Raw genomic sequence first — 22,351 nt, forward strand, 5'->3', positions numbered from 1 at the left:
GGTCGATGCCATGCATCCTCTGATACACAACCCAACCAAGCCGCACTGCTTCTTAACACAGCGCGAATCCAACCCGGAAGCCAGCCACACCAATGTGTCGGCGGAAACACCGTGCACCTGGTGACCTAGTTAGCGCGCACTGCGCCCGGCCCGCCGCTGGTGCGCGATGAGACAAGGATATCCTTACCGGCCAAACCCTCCCTAACCCGGACGATGCTAGGCCAAATGGACCTCCCAGGCGCGGCCGGCTGCGACAGAGCCTGGGCGCAAACCCAGAGTCTCTGGTGGCACAGCTAGCACTGCGATGCAGTGCCGTAGACCACTGCGCCACCCGGGAGGCCTATGACTGGCCATGTTAACATGGTTACCGTTGGCACTAGGTGGTGGGGGATCTTGGGGCGACGCTGGTCTGCTGAAGGTTTTTGGCTCTGGCACTGGAGATGGGGCCTGGGCTGGGGGTGGCGAGGCTGGGGGGGAGGGGGCAACCAGCTGGGCAAGTTCCACTGGGGGACTGGGAGCAGGATCTATGGACACAGAGCACCATTGCATTTCAGTGATCTGGCTTTATGTAACTATATAGCAGAAATAACACTGAAACACTGAAGGTTAAGTACACATCATGAAAAACATGTAGGAAGTGTATTCTAACTAACCTACATTCATATATTGTTAATATTCAAAGCATATTGGAGAAAACAAGGCCTTAATAGATGCAGGTATAGTGTGTGGTCCTCTACCTGGTTGGGGTATGACTGTCTGTTTGAAGAGCTCTTCCCGGAGGTTAGGCAGGAAGCAGTTGATGCGTTCCCAGGTGATCTCCCACAGGTCAGAGTATCCAGTACGGGAGTCAACGCTGTGGAAGATTCCTGCTGTGTCCATCACCAGTAGCATGTTCTTCAGAGACTCTGGAATGGCTTCCAGCTGGGGTCAGATAAAAATAATAAAAAAACAGCCCATCAGCCGTGCAATCACACACAGAAGGAAAAAACACTGAACAGAGCTGAATAGGAGTGAACATGAACTGTTATTTTTCTTGTGTGCCCTCCTTTGCGTTTGACCACTTATTGTTGTAAAGTAGGTAACTGCCAAAATAAAGGAAACACCAACATAAAGTGTCTTAATTAAGGTGTTCGGCCACCACGAGCCAGAACAGCTTCTAATGAGCCTTGGCATAGATTCTTCAAGTGTAGAATCTCCCGTAAGTGTTCGATTGGGTTGAGATCTGGTGACTGAGACGGCCATGGCAGATGGATAACATCGTTTTCATGCTCATCAAACCATCCAGTGACCACTCATGGCCTGTGGATAGGGGCATTGCCATCCTTTGGGGGTATAGTCATGTTAGCCAAAATAATGGCCTGCCCAGCATTTCTATACATGACATTAAGCATGGAATGTTAATTGCTTAATTAACTCAGGAACCACACCTGTGCTTTCAATATACTTTGTATCCCTCATTTACTCCAGTGTTTCCATTATTTTGGCAGTTACTCGTAGAAACACCTGAGCTAATAGGAGTTGAAATCTACATGTGATACTGTGCAATATTAGGCATCTTCACCAGTAGGTCACTGGAGCCAGCGTGCATGTACTTGTCCATGAAGTCCAGGATGGTGAGCCACAGGGCAGCGAAGGTGGGCAGAGACAACAGGGGAGAGAGGTGCTGCAGGAACACCTGGTGGAGAACAAAGCAATAGAAAACAGTGAGATATTCAGATATGACATGGGTACCTGACACAGCATATTATACTATCACTCTTCAGACGGATAAGCAATGCTAGACAGCGGGAAGGATTTAGCAACTTTGTAAATTTCTCAACCCCCCCCCCCCAAAACAACAAAGTCACCCCTATGGTCTGAATACATATTACAGATTTCACACTTTGACATGGCTGCCTGTTGTGTGTTGACTGAACTCTGACCTTTGACAGCAGGGTGCAGGCCCTCATCCTGGTCTCCTCCATGCCTCCCACATCTGCAGGGCTAATATTGTCCAGCAGCTTGGTCAGCAGGGGGAACAGGACCTGGCAACACAGTACACAATAATTAGAACACAGTTAACACTGATACAATTATTTCCCACTTATTTTCGAACTTGAGATTTTTTTGCATAATACTGCATTGTATTCAATGGGATATTTGCCATAAAATTCTAAATAAATGCCCATGGCAAGCTAGGATTTGGCCCCAAGTGCCTACTCTTAATTAATCATTTTTTCACTACATATTTCAGAGGAACCATTCAGCAGCCATTCTCATGACCCACCATTCTCCTTGCACATACACACACCATTTCACAGTGGTCCTCCTATAATGTAAAAGATGTTCAGCATCCTCCTCTCACCTTGTTGAAGCAGGACTCCCACTCCACAGCATCTAGTGTCTGCAGGTCATGGACCAACAGTGCCCTCTGGAGGTAGGTCAGGGCCTGCATTCGCACCTGCCGCCTGGCATCACAGCACAGCCAGGCTATCCCTATGGGATTCACACAATGTATGGATACTTATGTCAGATATAAAGCGTTAAGACCGGCAAGAGTGTTAAGTGGAATGCTATATAGTGGCGTGAGAACAAGACCACTAAGTCCACTCTCTCAAGGGTCAACTCAGTGAATTACAGTGCCTTCAGAAAAGTATTCACACCCCTTGAATTCTTCCACATTTTTTGCATTACAAAGTGGGATTAAAATGGATGTCATTTTTTTGTCACACAAAATACTCAAGTGTTACAGTGGAAGAAAAATTTGTAACTTTTGTTTTAAAAAAAAAATACAAAAGAAAAATTAAAACACTAATATAATCTTTATTACATAAGTTTTCAACCCCGAGTCAATACATGTTAGAATCACTTTTGGCAGCGATTACAGCCGAGTCTTTCTGTTTAAGTCTCTAAGAGCTTTCCACACCTGGATTGTGCAACATTTGCCTATTATTATTTTCAACATTCTTCCAGCCCTGTCAAATAGGTTGTTGATCATTGCTAGACAACCATATTCAGGTCTTGACATAGAGTTTCAAGCAACTAGGCAAAACTAACAAGCAAAACTAACTTGACCACTCAGCAACATTCACTGTCTCTTAGTAAGCAACCCGAGTGTAGATTATTGTCCTGCTGAAAGGTGAATTAATTTCCCAGTGTCTAATGGAAAGCTGAGTGAACCAGGTTGTCCTCTAGGATTTTGCCTGTGCTTAGCTCCATTCCATTTATTTTTTATCCTGAAAAACCCCCCAGTCCTTGCTGATGACAAGCATACCCATTAGATGATGCAGCCACCACTATGCTTGAAAATATGGAAAGTCGTATTCAGTAATGTGTTGTATTGGATTTGCCCCAAACATAACACTTTATTTAATGTGTATATATATATATATATATATATATTCAGGACAAATGTAATTTAATTTTTTTCAGTTTTACTTTAGTGCCTTGTTTCAAACAGGATGCATGTTAGGTTATATCTTTATTCTGTACAGGCTTCCTTCTTTTTACTCTGTCAATTATGTTAGTATTGTGGAGTAACTACAATGTTGATTTATCTGCAGTTTTCTTCTATCCCAACCATTGAACTCTGCAACTGTTTTAAAGTCACCATTGGCCTCATGGTAAAATCCCTGAGCGGTTTCGTTCCTCCGCGGCAACTTAGTTTGAAAGGACGTCTGTATCTTTGTACCAATCTACCAATAGGTGCCGCCCTTTGCGAGGCATTAGAAAACCTCCCTGGTCTTTGTGGTCTAATCTGTGTTTGAAATTCACTGCTCGACTGAAGGGATCTTACAGATAATTGTATGTGTGGGGTACAGAGATGAGGTAGTGAAACAAAAATTATGTTAAACACTATTATTGCACACAGTGAGTCCATGCAACTTGTGACTTGATAAGCAAATTGTTACTCCTGAACTTGCCATAAAGGGGTTGAATACTTACTGATTCAAGACATTTCAGCTTTTCATTTTTTAAATGAATTTGTACTAATTTCAAAAAACAGAATTCCACTTTGACATTATGGGGTACTGTGTGTAGACCATTGACAAAAAAAATCTAAATTTAATCCATTTTAAATTCAGGCTGTAACAACAAAATGTGTAATAAGTCAAGGGGACCCGTGTGAATACTTTCTGAAGACATACAAATATAAACGCAACATGTAACAATTTTTGGGATTTTACTGAGTTAGTTCATATGAGAAAATCAGTCAATTGAAATAAATTCATTAGGCCTTAATCTATGGATTTCACATGACTGGGAATATAGATATGCATCTGTTGGTCACAAGTACCTTAAGAAAAATGAATCTCACAATGGGCCTCAGGATCTCAAGGTATTTTCGTGCATACATTTTTTTTGCCTAATCTCATGACTAATGTTCAAACTTAGACGTACAACAGCATCAAGGTAAATTACCAGGATAAAAAACATCACTAGGTTAAATGACCAGTGTAAAGGACATCAGTAGATTAAACCCAGTGTCCTTCCTGTCCCAACAGACTGAACAGAAAAAGAAGAATGTGCCTAAGAAAATAACGATAGCTCAAATCCCCCAGCCAAGAAGAAATACGTCACTCTAGTCTCTAGTCCTTTGACAACAATCAGATTTATGAACATTATGTTTGGTGTTTGGGATTCTGTGTTTTTATATATATTGATTACTATTCTGATGTTACTATGGCTTTTGTACCCATTGTTTTCAGTGCATGTTCAGTAGTACCAGGAGAGGTCATGTTCAGTAGCTCCTACTGTAACAGCCTCTACTCTTCTGACAAGGCTTTCCACTTGATGTTGGATTTTGTTTTATTGTCCCCAGCACAAGGTGCACCTGTGTAATGATCATGCTTTTTTATATGCCACACCTGTCAGGTGGATGGATTATCTTGGCAAAGGAGAAACGTTCACTAACAGGGATGTAAACAAATTTGTGCACAACATTTGAGAGAAATAAGCTTTTTGTGCATATGGAACATTTCTGGGATCTTATTTCAGCTCATGAAACATGTGAACAAAAATCAACATGTAAAGTTTTGTTCAGTGTATATGACTCTCCTCTAAATACTAGTCATTTATTCCAATATAAGCAAAAAAGCATTAACATGTGAAAATATTGTCCACGAAAACAGGAAATGTGCCTATGGTTCCGCACAATGACATTGAAAAAATTCCTCAAATGACTAGAAAACAATGATGAATTGTGTTTAACCCCGATTAATAAACACATAATTGAGTGGTGCCTATATGCAAATATGTTTTATAGATAGCTAGGGGTTAAAGTCTCTGACCTTGGAGAAGTGGGCACCAGCAGCTGGTCCACAGTGTCTGGGAGTCAGCCTCAATTTTCTTCCCTGCGACCTCCAGGTGGCGCTGTTCCTGTGCCCAGGAGCTGTAGATGCTGGCGGCCCTCGTGTGCAGGGTGTGCATCAGGTCTAACAGCTGAGCCAGGGGAACTTCATGTCATTATGATGTGGTCATAGCTATTCTAATCACAATACAGCTTGATTCTAAACATGAGTATGACTTAATGTCTGTATTGGCTGCAAGACATTTCCTCAATAACATTTATTAAAATAACATTTACATGTCTAAGTACTTTATTCTAATGCTGACAATATATTTAGGTAATGATCTATGATAAGAGTATTGATATTTATGTCATTTTGAAACGCTGATGGAGAAGTTACACATATTGTATAGTACTGTATTTTCCCTGTCTAAATTATTTAATTTATGTTACACAGCCATAAGGTTGCAAAACTCCCTGTAATTTACCAGACATTTAGGAAATTTATAAAAAATATATTTTTATTTTTAATTTATTTAATATACGTGTCCATCTGATCCGTTCCATGAGTTTCTAGTAGATATCCCATATGGTTCTGGAGAAAACATCTTATGATATCATTTTAAATTAACTCTGCAGCTCTTCCAACTATTGACTTATTTCACAACCGTCACCAGTTTGACCCCAAAACACTTACAACAAATATATATTGACATGGGAAACCCAAAAATATATATTTTTAAATAAATAAATATGAAGGATTTTCCATACTCATTAAAACAGCAACAGTTTTAACTATGTTGATGGGTTACATTTAGCATAATGTTTTACAGCCTTATGATTCTATTTTTATATTATAAACATCTTCGTTTTGGGGGGGAATATCTTTTACATTTCCTGAAAATTCCCTAAAAGTCTTGAAAGTTTCCAAAATTCCTAAAGTTACTGGTAATATTCCCGCTCTTTGCAACCCTACACAGCCCTAAATATCTAATAATATACCTTTCCAAGCAATTAATTAGTCGAGGTTTGAAAGTTTAATTTCATTTAGAGTAGCTAGAGCAATGAGCATTGAGAATTCACTACTCAGCCTTTCCAAGACAGTTAATTTGTGAATAGGCAATACAAGAGGTGAATATTAGCATTAGTCGACTGAGCATGAATACCTGATTAGTGCCAAATTAGTTCTGAAAAGAGATGGCAGACAATGTAACTTCTTAATCACACTTCAGGAAATGAGAATGGTAGTTCAAGAAGAATAGAACTAAACACCGCCACAACATTGCTTAATTGCCATGACAACCATAATGTGCCAAGAGAGGGGAAGATATAACCGAAATCTCCCCAAATCCCCACCTTCCCTCCGCAACCCCACCTCCCACCCACACACACCTGAGGCAGAGCACACCTGGGGCATATTCAGGAGGGTACAACGTTGCAGAACCTTCAGATAGAGAAATATATTGTGTAGAACAGACATGATTGGTCATGTAGTTCGGAACGTTTCACCCAACTGAACAGAGCCCCTGAGCAGCACAGAGACCAAGGTAGAAGGGAAAGAGGGCTGCGGTACTTACGTCCTGACTAACCTGTAATGACACCGTGTGGTAGCTGGCCGGGACTCCCTCGTCCTCCTCGTCGTCACTATGGAAACGGGAGGGCCTCTGGCTGGAGGCCTTGGCGCGGCGGGATGCTCCCTCTTTCTCCCGAGGCTTCCTCCTCACACGGGACTTCTGGGAGTCGTACTTGTGGTTCTTCTTCTTCTCATGGGTCCTGTAGCCTGTAGGTCAGGAGAGACAGAGGGACTGTTTTTAGCCATTGTTACAGATATATCCTGAGTGTGAAATTTTCTCCTAATAGTTGACTGATATCTCTGAACAGAGAATGAATGCCCCACTGTTTGCTGCTCCCAAAGGTAATCCAATTTAGCAGTACAGAGACCATGAGACCATGTCTTTACCCTAAGGCGGCGTACAGTACCAAGACCTGAATGAGTTCAGGACTGGCCATTCTAGTGTAAGACAATGTGCAGTATGATAATAATTATCTTAATTGATAGGTCTATAGGGTATGACTTAGCGCTTAGGAAACTGTCCAGGAAAAAATACATTCCTTTCACGTAAACCCCAAAGGCTGTATCAATTCTAATTGAGTAATAGCAGGTTTTAGGGCTGTGCGGTTTCCATTTGCTTCCCATATAGATTAGAGCGGTGCTTAGCGTGAGGTCTTTGATCAACCAAACTTTATTGCTAAGTGTGCAAAGCTGTGTTGACAGCAGGTATCTAAGGGTCTGGAGCGCTGGGAGAAATTAAAAGGCTATCAGTGGTGCCAGGCTTGCACAGTGCACCATCTCCCACTGTAATCCTTGCTTTACTCTAGAGTCTGGATCACTAACAGACTGCTGTTGCTGAATGAATGGGGAGAAGGGCAGCCGAGTGACACAGTCCTCAATTAGGGTTGGTGTGGGGGAGGCAGGGAACCCAGAGTCAGGTTAGTTACTATATAGACATGCATTGAGATCCCCTTCCAAAGGCTTTTAAGAGTAACCACCCAACATGCCAAACTATCAAAGCTTAATTTAGAAATTACTCAAACAGTTTGATGACATGTGTTCGCTTGGAAAACAGCATTGATGTAAAGGCAAATACAATGCCGAATTCATTGTTGGAAGATTAAGAAACACTTTGGAAAAAGACAATATAAAATTAACCTCAAATAGGAATTGATTTGTCAGTCAACAGGAAGTGATGAAAGAGGAAGTTGTACCTCCGTTAAGGCTGGCCTCCACAAACACCCGGATGGCCTTGACACACAGCTCAAAGTTTTCAGGGGTGACATGTGCAGCATCGCGTACTATGAAGGAGAGGGACTCCACACACTTAATGAGGGACTTGGTGTCGTGGAAGCCCATGTCTTGGCCCAGGGTCAGGCTGTACTGGTTCACTAGAGGGTTGAGCAGGGGCTTGGAGCCAGAGGCCGGTACCTTGTTGATGTCCAGGTCATCTTTACCAACCTGCCAATATAAACACAGTGTGAGATGTGCGGTATGTTGAGGCATTAACTGACATTGATATGACAAAATAACACAAGCTTAGCTTTACTATTATAGTGTGGCGTTCCACAATAAACAGTGTATTAACGCTATGAAGATCTCTGGAGTTGATCGTCTGAGCACTCAAAAGAAAAGTGTGTGCAGGTGACGCGAGTGTGTGTGTGTGGGCTCTTACCACCAGCCATCCGCTGCTGGCCACGTCCACATCAGTGACAGAGCGGGGCATCCTGGACTTTCCGTGCTCCGTGTAGACCTCAGAGTCGGAGGTGTAGCCCCGGTCCAGACTCACCTCGCTGTGGTGGTGGGACGACAGCTCACTGTCCGACTGGGCACCTGGAACAAAGGTGGAAACAGGACATAGATTTTTTTTTTATACCAGGCATCAAAACACACCACTAACAGTGTGGACGTGTGCCTTGTAACATAACAGCCGAGCTGTTTGTGTAAAGTCAACGCAATTGACAGTAAACTAGGTGATCATATGGTTTCTCCGCTGCCAAGGCCAACAAAGTAGGCTACCATGCCACGTGATGCCGTACATGTAAGAGGCTGACCTGTGTCGATGTCGGGACTGGTGGAGGTGACCTGGAAGGAGGCGGGTGGTTTGATCCCGGCCCCGATGCACTCGATTAGGGAGAAGAGGGTGAACCAGTCGTCTGTGCAGTGGATGTTGGCAGCGTTGGTCTTGAGCAGCTCATGGAGGCCGTAGGCCACCTCCCGGCTAACCCGGGCCAGGACGTGTGGTTTCATCATCAGCAGGAGACGCAGGGACAGCAGCACCTAGAGATAGGGTGGCAGGGGGGTTAAGTGGACGCCAACGTTGTATAAGACCAATTGCTTGAACTGCCGGTGACCTCGATCTCACTGATTAGGGAATTGAAGTACGTTCCCGACATTCGGCTCACAATTCCTAATACAGTTCAATGTATATACTGCACTAGGTCTCACAGTTCTTGGTCTCACTGCACATTTGAAAGGAAAAGATTAGAAAAACAAATGTGGGATTTGTGGATTCAAGTCCCTGCAACATAAGATGTTTGCCCTGATCGCCACGGTTCACACAGAAAAGGAAGAAGGAAACACTATTAGTTGGCTGTAACAACGTCCATCTGGGTTAGAGATCAGATTGAAAGCCAATTAAAGACCTTATAGAAGAAATGGGACCAAAAGTTAATGCTCCATTTACAGTTTTCCTCGATTTCTTAAACACAGTGAAAGAAAGAGATCCATGTGAGCGAAACTTGGATCCGTGTGGCCAAAACAATAACCTTTTTTTTTGCAAAACAGTCATTTGTCATTGGTTTTACACCAATGCAAATGCTAAACACTTTTTTGCAAAACAGTAGACGCAACTCTATCACAAGACACTTTTTGCAAAACAGCAGATAACTCCGTAAATAAGACAAAAAAACAATAATAATTAAGCTGTAAAAAAACAGACCCCCCCCCCCCCCCCCCCCCCCCCCCATGGTTAATAACAACCACTCTCAAAACAGTAGGGTTTTTACAACCAACATGTAAACAACCTTTACATAACTGGGTGCTTTTAACTCCTTCACAATCAATCCATAAATACATTTGAAAGTGTTCACTAGGGACTTGTTTGGTTTCCCAATGGGATATAAAGTAGAGCACATTCCTATTTTCTTTACATTGCCGAGAAACTGCAATGATATAATAGTTCAAGGTCAATAGGACAGTCACATAATAAACGCTATTTAGGTTACAGGCCAGGTCACCAAGAAACCAGGTCCCTGTTGGAAAAAGATTAGATCAGTAAAAACTTGGCTAATTAAATTGTCCCACTGATCAACACAGACTAAGAATACTGATAGGTAGTTCATCCTGTGCCTTTAAGCCAGAACAAATTAAACATCTGATACCAGTATGATTGCATGAAACATCCTTTTTAAAAAACTTGTTATACAACAAATTTAAGCCTCCTTTATGATTGCTGTTAAGCTCAGGCCAGATAAGACCGATTGCAATGGCTAAAGGACACTGACCTAACAAAGCTGCGTGTGTGTGTGTGTGTGTGTGTGTGTGACCATCAAATGTAAATCCCATTGGATCAACAGTCCAATCCTCCAATCACTCAGTGCCATCACTTGTCAGAAAACCTGCATCATCTCTGCATTATCTGTTTGACAGCACAAAACATGCATTAATGCAATGATGTACGCCTAGATAGTTTGGTTTCCGCTCTCGTGTGTGTGTGTGTGTACCTGTGAGCTGATGTCTTCTCTACGCAGCAGGCGGATGGCCAGTCTGATGAGGCCCACCACGGCCCTCTCCACCAGGAAACAGCTCTCTGTAGCCTGGACACACAAGTGGCACAGGTGGTCCCGCACCGTCTGCCATACACATGACACGCGGTCCCTAAACACACACACAAAATATAAGGACTCAATAGCATAACAAAGCCTGATGTTCAAACAGCTGATTTGACTGATGTAATTCCTACTGGACTTGGGACATAACATAAACAGGCGATCACACAGTCCCTGACTCAAAGCAAACACCGTTTCCTGCCGTACCTGTTCTCCATGACGATGCGTAGCAGCATCTCCAGGCAGAAAGCCGCGTCCTCCTCATCATACGTCTCCTCGTCAGGTGTGACTGAGATCAGAGCCTGTCCACAAGAAACAGCTCTTAGTAAACAACACCAGAACATTCTATACTACCTGCATCTCAGAAATTCATATTCAGCCAATCACATGTTAAGATGAACAATATTTGCCTGGACTCTTATGATTACCTTCATCAGCTCCTGTAGAGACTCCAGCTGCAGGAATTTACTCTCTGTGATCAGCTTCTCTGGGTCACATTGCTGGCACGGGAGTGACAGGTAACAAATCAATTTACCAGACTGACCGTGTATACAAAAAGCCACAAAAATGTATTAATAATTTTTAAAAATTCAAACTGCACGATACGATACTAGAACGTACAGTATACTGGTCACCAGAGACAATTTGAACAAGTGTGACAGAGACAAAGCAGTGGGATGAGGGATGATTGGTTTAGTTCTGGTACCTTGATACAGAGCATTGCTGCCTGCTTGGCCTCCTGGTTCTCAGTAGAGGGCCCACGTAGACCAGACTGCTCCGCTCCACTCAGAGTCAGCCAGTTCACAAAGCTCAGCACCGCAGACTCGCCCCTGGGAGAGACAGAGAGAAAGATGGAGAGGAGATGTCAAACTCTTAAAAGACATTTCATGCTTGGCGATAGCCACCCATTTCACAATATTACTGGAACTGGGTTTAAAATGTCAAAAACTCAAGAGGTTTCACAAGTGAAAGAGCTCTCAGCCTGCTATGCCAGCATAACAGATTGTGTGACAGGATTGTGAGGTGACTTACCGATTTGAAGGCGTCTCTTCTCTTTGAAGCGAAATCTTTCCATTTGGCTCCACAAAATCCTCCACCTGTATGGACATAAGCAAGCAAACGCCACAAGGAAATTATTTCTGGTTTTATACCAGCAGGTGGCAGTATAACACCCAAATTCAAAAATACCCATTTCACCAAACAAAATGAATGGAAGGTTTCCGTGTTCCATATGTACTCGAAACATGATCGAGGCCATTTGTTTTTCGCAGACCATACAAAAAAAAAAGTATTTCTTGGTTATGCCCGTCCCTGTCCATGACCATTGCTAGTTATAAAGAAACAGTTCTGACCTCCACCATGGCCTTGGGCAGCAGCTCGGCTCTGAACAGCTGCAGCATGGAGTCCATGATGTTCTTCCAGCCCTCCCTCAGGATGTCACCGTGCCGGTGGGCCAGGTGGAACACGGTCTTAGCAGCTACCTGGGCCTTCCCGTTACTCCCAAACACCGTGGGAAGGTTCTCCGCCGACTGTATTGAACACACCCAGTGGAACATGTTAGACTCCAGTAGGTGTAATGCTAAAGGTTCCCACATTTGAAATTAAGCACTTACCTCGCTGCTGAGCGTTGTAAACTTGCAGAGGGAGATGATCAAATTATCAAACACGTCACTGAATCCACAATGAGCTGATATCATGGCACATTTCCTAAAAAAAGAGAGAGACAAGCAGATTATCATCGCGACTCGCTCTCATTGCCTTCCCCAATAGATGCTTCGTCAGCATCTCCTCAGAACCACAGTGCTGGGTCCAGAAACCCCTGGGGACGCCTAGTGTACCGGAAACCAGCGATGGCCTTCTGGATGATGGCGTCATCCAGGCTCTTGTCGAAGACGTAGGAGAGGGCGGCGATGGTGGGCCCCCAGGTCATGGTGAACAGGTCATGGTCGTAGCTGCCGGCAGGCACGTGGAGGAAGACCCCCTCAGAGGTGGCCCCCCGGTGGAGCAGCACGCTCCACACGTAATTCTCTTTCACCAGGCCTGACTGCTCGTCTGGCATCACTATCTCGTCATTCCTACAGGACAGAGAATACCACGGAGTGTGTGAACGCCAAACCGACCTTGATCATCTGGGGTGGGTTGTTTGACATAACTTACCGTCAAAGCTCAAACGCTGATACAAATATATCCTCTTGAAATGAGACAGATTTACTTCATTGTGTGTGTGTGTGTACAAGTCACAAACATTTCTATACAAGACTATGGCTTACTTGATTGCATTGTAGATGTCCTCCAGCATATCCTGATCGAAGTCTGTATTTCCATTCACACCCTTCAGATTCTTCTTGAATTGCTACATGAAGGTGGGGGGGACGGACATTAATACTGAATCAGGGCACCATCAACACATCAATCATTGTGGAGCTCTGCCAGCTGGCCTGGCTCTGGCATCCAACCCTTAGGCATGCAATGCGCTTGCTAATTGAGCATCCAACAATTAAGGGGATGGGGGGCCAAGGAGCTTTACCAACGTATGTGTCACTTAATACGGTTAGGTGTGATGTTAGACAAACAGGATCGAGGCCAAGAGCCACAGCAAATAAACAGATCCGCCGTGTGTTGACGGATAGAGTCAAGGCTCCTGGTCGGCTGCGTGCTTCGGCTGATAGCAGGTAAAACAGAGGGGAAACACGAGATGCTTTGCAGTGGGATGGACAGACAGAGAAATGAACACAATGAAGGCTCAGGGGCCATGGGCTCAGGGTTGTGTTTGTCATACCAGTCCCCCTCCACCCCAGAGCGGAGCAGACGACGGTAATAATAACCGCCACAGACACAAAGCAGCTGGCCGTGTTGCCTGCCAAGTCATCATAGGACTGACATCCAGAGAGCAGAGCTGTTCCACACTTATGGATTTGTTGGGGAGCTACAATGTGTTATTCGGTAGCTGATATTCTATTGCTCTGAATTGTACTCTTGCCAGGATGACCCGAGTCCATTTTATCCCACATAATATCGTATCATGGCATTTGTATGACACTTGGAGACGTACCATCGTAAGGACTTTAATCTGTAATTATATACTGTGCTGTAAATAGTCAGCAAATTGAACAGTAGGCATTTCATTGCCCCCTAGAAAAATATAAGGTAAAACAAATCAGTTGCTCTCATTGCAGATTAGAATTCCATAATGGCAACTTGGAATACTGTTTGTGGCCCACCCGCGCTCTCTTCAGAACCCTGTCCATGGGACTTGTGTTTAGTCTTCAGGCGCTGTCACTCACACAGAGAGAGGGAGCCAGGACAGCAGAGGACGCCCCCCTCCCCCCGTCCTCTCCTCGCTCACTTCTTCCACCCCTGCCGCCTGTTCACATGACTAACCAGGATGATCTCATCCCACAGACCACCACTGGGCACAGCTGTTACAGGAGGTCTGTCAGACCATCAGAGGGTCTGAAAGAACCAGTACAACATACTAATGTAGGGTGTCTAAAAGGGTCTTAACAGGGTCTCTGGCAAAACCCATCACTGCCTGGCACAAGTGTTCATAAGAAGTGATTGAAATCAGATCTAACATGTGGTTGATGAGTGCATTTCTAAGACAATTTGTAGAAGTAGTAGAAAACTTACTATACTTACGAATTGAAGTTATTTTCCATTTTATTTCAATACAAATAAATCTTTGAAATATAAAAAAAATAGTGATGCGTCTTCATGGGAAATAAATTGTGCGCGTTTACCTCAACAGTCATAGGGATGTTCTGCTTGCGCACGTTGTTGTTGTGCTGGTCCGTGTTGAGCATGATGACAGCGTAGGCCAGGGCGAAGCCCGCGTCGTTGGTCATGAAGGGAGAACCGTTCACTTTCTACACACACACACACACACACACACACAAATAATCCTCTTTCCATCCATATATACATCAACAGCTGAGTTGCAGGCACTATTTCAGGTATAGTTCCAGATACACACTATAATATAACTAACTACCTTGGGGATAACGTTCAAATATCTATACTGAACAAAAATATAAACGCAACATGTAAAGTGTTGGTCCCATGTTCCATGAGCTGAAATAAAAGATCCCAACGGGCCTCAACACCACAGACCACGTGTACCCATGCCAGCTCAAGACCTCCACATCCGGCTTCTTCACCTGTGGGATCGTCTGAGTCCAGTCACCTGGACAGCTGATGAAACTGAGGAGTATTTGTCTGCAATAAAACTCTTTTGAGGGGAAAAACTTATTCTGATTGGCTGGACCTGGCTCCCCAGTGGGTCGGCCTATGCCCTCCAAGGCCCACCCATGGCTGCACCGCTACCCAGTCAAGTGAAATCCATAGATTAGGGCCTAATGAAATTATTATAATTGACCGATTACCTTATATAAACTGTAACTCAGTAAAAAAATTGAAATTGTTGCATTTCGATTTTTGTTCAGTATATATTTGTGCTGCTGAAAGTGCAGTCACGACGTATGACTACTCAATAGTGGAAAAATACAAGTGTGTATTAAGAATATCTGTAAAGTCATTCAAGGCGATTGTGTATGGAGAGAGACTATGAAAAGACATTACTAGGAATACTTTCCAGGTCACGAGGATGACCCTCTCCGGTTATTTAAGGAGCAGCCAGTGGCCCCCATTGGTTTGTCCCCCTGCCTTTGATCAACAGGCCGGCTCTGTTATGCCAACCTTGCCGTTGGCACTGCTGCATTTTACTATTCCCCTAATTACTTGAGTGATTAATGTCCCTGATTCAGATCTGGGTCGGCGTTCCACTGGACGTAATTACCTGATGATAGGGACAGTTGGTGACAAGGATAGGGACAGTTGGTGGCAAGGATTGCCTTGCCATGCGGTAATGGAAGAAGTGTGTGAGTCCCTCTGGGTGCCCTGAGCGCGAGAGCGAGAGAGAAAAAACGCCTTTCAAGGGGGGTAAAGGCAGCTGACTTACATGCCAGGTGTCTGTGAAGGTTTCCAAAAGTCGATGGATGACCGGAGCCTCTCCTGGCAGTCTGAAGGCCTCCAGATACAGACGCAGTGCCTCGTCAATACGCAGTCCTTGGAAAGTGAACGTGCTGCACGTGGGAATGGGAGAATGAGTATAAAGCACTAATATGTAGCGTACCAGTCAAAAGTTTGGACACCTACTCATTCAAGATGATTATTATTTTGTTTAATAGTGAAGACATCAAAACTATGAACTAACACATATGGAATCACGTAGTAACAAAAGAAAGTGTTAAACAAATCAAAATATATTTTAGATTCTTCAAAGTAGCCACCTTTTGCCTTGATGACAGCTTTGCACACTCTTGGCATTCTCTCAACCAGCTTCATGAGGTACTCTAGTCGCCTGGAATGCATTTCAATTAACAGGTGTGCCTTGTTAAAAGTTAATTTGTGGAATTTATTTATTTCTTAATGCCAATCAGTTGTGTTTTGACAAGGTAGGTGGTATACAGAAGTTAGCCCTATTTGGTAAAAGACCAAGTCCATATTATGGCAAGAACAGCTCAAATAAGCAAAGAGAAATGACAGTCCATCGTTACTTTAAGACATGAAGGTCAGTCAATTCTGAAAATGTCAAGAACTTTGAAAGTTTCTTCAAGTGCAGTCGCAAAAACCATCAATTGATATGATGAAACTGGCTTTCATAAGGACCGCCACAGGAAAGGAAGACCCAGAGTTACCTCTGCTGCAGAGGATCAGTTCAGAGTTAACTCCTCAGATTGCAGCCCAAATAAATGCTTCACAGAGTTCAAGTAACAGACACATCTCAACATCAACTGTTCAGAGACTGCGTGAAATCAGGCCTTCGTGGTCAAATTGCTACAAAGAAACCACTACTAAAAGGACACCAATAAGAATAAGAGATTTTGCTTGGGCCAAGAAACACGAGCAATGGACATTAGACCAGTGAAAATCTGTCATTTGGTCTGATGACTCCAAATTTGAGATTTTTGATTCCAACAGCCGTGTCTTTGTGAGACGCAGAGTAGGTGAACTAATTATCTCCGTATGTGTGGTTCCCACCGGGAAGCATGGAGGAGGTGGTGTGGTGGTGCTTTGCTGGTGACACTGTCTGATTTATTTAGAATTCAAGGCACACTTAACCAGAATGGCTACCACAGCGATACGCCATCCAATCTGGTTTGCGCTTAGTGGGGCTATCATTTGTTTTTCAACAGGACAATGACCCAAAACACACTTCCAGGGGCTGTGTAAGGGCTATTTGACCAAGAAGGAGAGTGATGGAGTGCTGCATCAGGTGACCTGACCTCCACAATCACCAGACCTCAACCCAATTGAGATGGTTTGGGATGAGTTGGACCACAGAGTGAAGGAAAAGCAGCCAACAAGTGCTGAGCATTTGTGGGAACTCCTTCAAGACTGTTGGAAAAGCATTCCTCATGAAGCTGGTTGAGAGAATGCTAAGAGTGTTGAAAGCTGTCATCAAGGCAAAGGGAGGCTACTTTGAAGAATCTAAAATCTAAAATATATTTTGATTTGTTTAACACTTTTTTAGGTTACTACATGATTCCATGTGTGTTATTTCATAGTTTTGAAATGCAGAATGAGTAGGCGTGTCCAAACTTCTGACTGGTACTGTATATTACACATACACTGAGTATACCAAACATAAGGAACACCTTCCTGATATTGAGTTGCACCTTCCCATTTGGACCTCAGAACAGTACTCAATTCGTTGGGGAATGGACTCTACAAGGTGTCGAAAGCGTTCCACGGGGATGCTGACCCCAATGCTTCCCACAGTTGTGTCAAGTTGGCTGGATGTCCTTTGGGTGGTGGACCATTCTTGATACACACGGGAAACTGTTGAGCGTGAAAATCACAGCATCGTTACAGTTTTTAACACACTCAAACCGGTGTGCCTGGCACCTACTACCATACCCCATTCAAAGGCACTTAAATATTGTTTCTTGCCCATTCACCCTCTGAACAGCACACATACACAATCCATGTGTCAATTGTCTCAAGACTTAAAAATCCTTCTTTAACCAGTCTCCTCCACTTCATCTACATTGATTGAAGTGGATTTAACAAGTGACATCAATAAGGGATCATAGCTTTCACCTGGATTCACCTGGTCAGTCTATGTCATGGCGTTCTTAATGTTTTGTATACTCAGTGTATACAGTTGTGTACTGTATTTTATCATTGTTATGGATTGAAGACAAATCAACTCCTAGGGTTCAAGTAAATAAACTTCACTGCTTCACTATTCATTGCTTCACGAGTAACTGACAAAACCAAGCTTCAGTACAATTAAATGAAGGAGAAGATCCAGAAAGGGTCTTCTTTTAAAACCAACTGGTTGTACAGCACGCTGCCGGGAAATGATAAAGACTCGTACTTGACGAAGCTGTCCAGTAGCTCCATGTGCTTGCGGTCACTGATGAACTCTCCGATCTGCTTCTTGTCGAGGCGGGGGTTCTCCCGGAGCCACTGGGCCACCTCGTTGTTGTCCATGGGGCTGCTGAGGAGACCCTTCTCCTGCAGGAACTGGATGCCTTTCTTAGGCTTCTGGTTGAACTGCTCTGTGCCGCTGTTCAGCAGCTGTAATCATACAAATAAATACTGTCACTTCAGTTTAGAGAGACAAGCGCCATTGGCATCAATGCATGATTCATGTAAAAGTCAGCGTTTACAGTATGTGTTCGACTGCCATGAAAGTACGTTATTTAAAACAGATATACAACAAAATGATAAAACCTACCTTCTTTTTATTTCTGATGTCCAACAGCTCTTGAGAATCAGGTAAACAAGACGAGAAGCGTTGAGGCTTTGTCGGTTCTTTCTTCTCAGCTAACAAAAATAAAATAAAGACAATTTTCACTTTTAATTCAATTTCATTCATGGCTATAGAGCGGAATGCTAACCCAGTTCTCGAGGAAACCTGACCACTGGTTAGTAAAACCAAACCTACCAGATGGTTCTGTCTCCTCCTGGTCTTGTCTGCCCAGTCTCATCTTCTCTGCCATTAGGTGCCCGCTGGTAGGTGGAAGGGGCACGCTGTCAGCCTCTGGAACATTCTGACCGTTGGCACGGTTCACCTGCCTGCCTGCTTCTACAACCACATGACAAACATATTCATGACTACCCCTCTATACACATCTGATACAACTGCAGTCAATGTTGAACAAAGCCCATTATAGTATGAGACTATCATAGCAGAAAGTACATCAAATGTTTGATAGAAATCTGCATACCTGTGGTTGTGTCTACATGGTCATTGGTTGAGCCCTCCCCTTCCACCAACACAGTTTCTGCTGATTGGTCCTGCTGAGCTGTGCTGTTGAGCACCTTAGCCTGGCAGTGGGCCTCGGTGCTGTCAATAACAGTCAGTAGGGCCTCTAGTGAGAGGAGGTGAGTTGTGTAGAGCTGTCCGGACACAGGAAAGGCATTCTGCAAGACAAAATGATACAAACACACCATAGGTCAACAAAAGAGAACAATGTTTCCCTGAAAATGTAGAGCGTGGAGCGTGACGACATGCATCAAATTTAAATTAATAAAAGTATTAAGTAGACACTCTTCTAATGCAGATTTCAGAAAGTCAAAGAGCAGGCGCCCCAGTTCCCACCTTGGAGAGCAGCTTGGTGAGGTCTTCAAACAGGTTTGAGCAGTAGAAGTCACAGTCGTGGTTGATGTAGAGCTCGGTGACGAAGCTGGGGATCCTCCAGAGCTGCACCAGGGCCTCCAGGGCCATCTCCTTCATCTCATAAGGCATCTTCATGTTCTCTGACGTGATGATGTCCATCAGCTTCTTCAGATACATCTGCACACACCCCAGGTCATTCGGTTTAGTTGGCTGTTTTACAACGACTCGTGCGGTTGTGTCAAAAAATTGTGTGACAATATCGCAAACAAAAGAAAACACTCCAAATACCTCAAGCTGAAACTTCAAATGTCCTCGCATGCTCTCAAAGAGCAAGAAGCAGGCTCGTATGGAGGCGGTACACAGGTTCATACGGTCCACATTTAGCAACTGAAAAAGGAAACATGTTATGTCATATTGTGTAGAAGACACAATAGAAGGGTCAAGTTCCCCCTCCTGAATAAGCCTGTGGTGTACAGTACCTGGAAGAGGTGTCTGCAGAGCTCGTCTTTGACCAGACCCAGCAGTGACTGGTAGGGGGCAATGTGGGCTGCTTCCAGAGCCACGGTCAGCAGCTGCAGGCCCATGTGCATCATGGCATCTGTGTTGTGGCGGTCATGGGGGTTGGTCAGCGAGATGAGGAAGCGGAAGAGCTCCCGCAGACAGGGCAGACTGTAGGGGATGAGAGCCGCACCTGGGAGGTTAAGAAGAAACACAAAACAGGAAATTATTGACAAAGCAGGATGTGAGTCAGCTAACGTCGATAAACGTATGTTTCAGGTTGAGTCAATAAGATTTTTTCACAATATGTATATTTTAACAATATTTAGGCAACGCCTTGACCCTGCTTTGTAGTATAACCCTCTGGTGGCGTGAAACATGAGTAGAGTTGCAAAATGTTGGTAATTTTCCCCAAATTCCATGGTTTTCCAGAATCCTAGATTTCCTGCTTATTCCCTCGTAATTTGAGGAATCTTCCAACCAGGATATCTGGAAAACCGGGGAATATTGGGACAGTTACCTGAATTATGCAACCCTAGACATGAGATATAAAATAAGACATGGGTAAGAATGAAGGACACTCAGAGACAAGTTGTGGGACATAGAGTGCATTCGGAAAGTATTCAGACACCTTGACTTTTTCCACATTTTGTTACGTTACAGCCGTATTCTAAAATGGATTAAATAAATAAACATCTACACACAATACCCCATAATGACAAAGCGAAAACAGGTTTTTTGACATTTTTGCAAATTACAGACCCGTTGCTATGAGACTCGAAATTGAGCTCAGGTGCATCCTGTTTCCATTGATCATCCTTGAGATGTTGTTTCGACAACTTGGAGTCCAACAGTGGTAAATTCAATTGATTGGACATGATTTGGAAAGGCACACACCTGTCTATGTAAGGTCCCACAGTTGACAGTGCATGTCAGAACAAAAACCAAGCCATGAGATCGAAGGAATTGTCCGTAGAGCTCAGAGACAGGATTGTGTCGAGGCACTGATCTGGGAAGGAGCATTGAATGTCCCCAAGAACACAGTGGCCTCTATCATTCTAAAATGGAAGAGGTTTAAAACCACCAAGACTTCCTTAAGCTGGCCGCCCAGCCAAACTGAGCAATCGGGGGAGAAAGGGATTGGTCAGGGAGGTGACCAAGAACCCGATGGTCACTCTGACAGAGCTCCAGAGTTCCTCTGTGGAGATGGGAGAACCTTCCAGAAGGATAATCATCTCTGCAGCATTCTACCAATCAGGCCTATATGGTAGAGTGGCCAGACGGAAGCCACTCCTCGGTAAAAAGGCATATGACAGCCCGCTTGGAGTTTGTAAAAAAAAAAGGCACCGAAAGAACTATCAGACCATAAGAAACAAGATTCTCTGGTCTGATGAAACCAAGATTTAACTCTTTGTCCTGAATGCCAAGCGTCACGTCTGGAAGAAACCTTGCATCATCCCTACGGTGAAGTATGGTGGTGGCAGCAACATGCTGTGGGGATGTTTTTCAGCAGCAGGGACTGGGAGACAAGTCAGGATCGAGGGAAAGACGAACAGATCCAAGTACAGAGAGATCCTTGATGAAAAGCTGCTCCAGAGCACTCAGGACTTCTGACTGGGGTGAATTTTTACCTTCTAACAGGACGGTGACCAAAGCACACAGCCAAGACAACACAGGAGGAGCTTCGGGACAAGTTTCTGAATGTCCCTGAGTGGCCCAGCCAGAGCCCGGACTTGAACCCGATCGAACATCTCTGGAGAGACCTGAAAATAGCTGTGCAGCGACGCGCCCCATCCAACCTGACAGAGCTTGAGTGGATCTGCAGAGAAGAATGGGAGAAACTCCCCAAATAAGTGTGCTGAGCTTGTAGCGTCGTACCCAAGAAGACTCAAGGATTTAATCGCTGGCAAAAGTGCTTCAACAAAGTACTGAGTAAAGTGTCTGAATACTTATGTATATGGGATATATTTTTTCATCAATTTGCAAAAATGTATTAAAATTTGTTTTTGCTTTGTCATTATGGTGTATTATATGAGATTGATTAGGGGGGGAAAAACAATTTAATCCATTTTAGAATAAGGCTGTAACGTAACAAAATGTGGAAAAAGTCAAGGGGTCTGAATACTTTCAGAATGCACTGTAGGTTGAGACATGGGGTGAGACATGTTGAGACATATGAACAGACATGAGACAAGGTGAGACAGAGGGCGAGATGTAAAATGGAACAGGTTGAGGCACGGTGAAACCCAAACTGAACGCTGGTTGGTAGTGGAGGTAAGAGGGCTCACCATCCTCACCATCTCTCTGAGTTTGCTGTGGTGTGAAGCGGACTCCTCGGGGGTTGACGTAATCCATGTCGTGTATTGAGGCAGAGTCTGACTGCTCCGTCACAGAGTCTCTGTCCTCCAAGACTTCAGGGATAGACTCCACCGAAGCTGACTGGGCACGATCCACCTGCCTCCCCTCAGACTGGCAGGGGAAACAGAAACAGAGTATGAACTTTGATGAGCTCCAACAGACTTAATTCAAATATGCACAAAATGACACAACATAGCTGCTTCCAATGCCCCCCC

General features: G+C 44.0%; 1 protein-coding gene across 11 annotated transcripts in view; it reads right to left on the minus strand.

Annotated features, from left to right (window-relative positions):
* LOC139410765 (Golgi-specific brefeldin A-resistance guanine nucleotide exchange factor 1-like) overlaps positions 1-22,351 on the minus strand; it is a 79,702-nt gene that overhangs the window by 3,156 nt on the left and 54,195 nt on the right. For 5 of the 11 annotated variants that reach the window (XM_071156289.1, XM_071156247.1, XM_071156298.1 and 2 more), the window contains 29 exons: positions 22,067-22,247; positions 19,760-19,971; positions 19,569-19,667; positions 19,263-19,457; positions 18,889-19,084; positions 18,606-18,746; positions 18,396-18,484; positions 18,033-18,235; positions 15,609-15,732; positions 14,392-14,517; positions 12,922-13,004; positions 12,490-12,726; positions 12,265-12,358; positions 12,004-12,180; positions 11,684-11,748; positions 11,358-11,481; positions 11,080-11,151; positions 10,859-10,953; positions 10,547-10,700; positions 8,876-9,101; positions 8,497-8,654; positions 8,036-8,282; positions 6,847-7,049; positions 5,271-5,421; positions 2,345-2,475; positions 1,923-2,024; positions 1,562-1,675; positions 738-921; positions 369-524 (listed from right to left, as the gene is read on the minus strand). In XM_071156289.1, coding sequence (XP_071012390.1) covers positions 369-524; positions 738-921; positions 1,562-1,675; positions 1,923-2,024; positions 2,345-2,475; positions 5,271-5,421; positions 6,847-7,049; positions 8,036-8,282; positions 8,497-8,654; positions 8,876-9,101; positions 10,547-10,700; positions 10,859-10,953; positions 11,080-11,151; positions 11,358-11,481; positions 11,684-11,748; positions 12,004-12,180; positions 12,265-12,358; positions 12,490-12,726; positions 12,922-13,004; positions 14,392-14,517; positions 15,609-15,732; positions 18,033-18,235; positions 18,396-18,484; positions 18,606-18,746; positions 18,889-19,084; positions 19,263-19,457; positions 19,569-19,667; positions 19,760-19,971; positions 22,067-22,247 — 4,339 coding nt within the window. The remainder of the gene's footprint in view (positions 1-368; positions 525-737; positions 922-1,561; positions 1,676-1,922; positions 2,025-2,344; positions 2,476-5,270; positions 5,422-6,846; positions 7,050-8,035; positions 8,283-8,496; positions 8,655-8,875; positions 9,102-10,546; positions 10,701-10,858; positions 10,954-11,079; positions 11,152-11,357; positions 11,482-11,683; positions 11,749-12,003; positions 12,181-12,264; positions 12,359-12,489; positions 12,727-12,921; positions 13,005-14,391; positions 14,518-15,608; positions 15,733-18,032; positions 18,236-18,395; positions 18,485-18,605; positions 18,747-18,888; positions 19,085-19,262; positions 19,458-19,568; positions 19,668-19,759; positions 19,972-22,066; positions 22,248-22,351) is intronic. The other 6 variants (XM_071156316.1, XM_071156271.1, XM_071156325.1 and 3 more) reach the window with 3 other exon arrangements.

Source organism: Oncorhynchus clarkii, chromosome 1 (assembly GCF_045791955.1).
Source record: "Oncorhynchus clarkii lewisi isolate Uvic-CL-2024 chromosome 1, UVic_Ocla_1.0, whole genome shotgun sequence".
Classification (NCBI taxonomy): domain Eukaryota; kingdom Metazoa; phylum Chordata; class Actinopteri; order Salmoniformes; family Salmonidae; genus Oncorhynchus; species Oncorhynchus clarkii.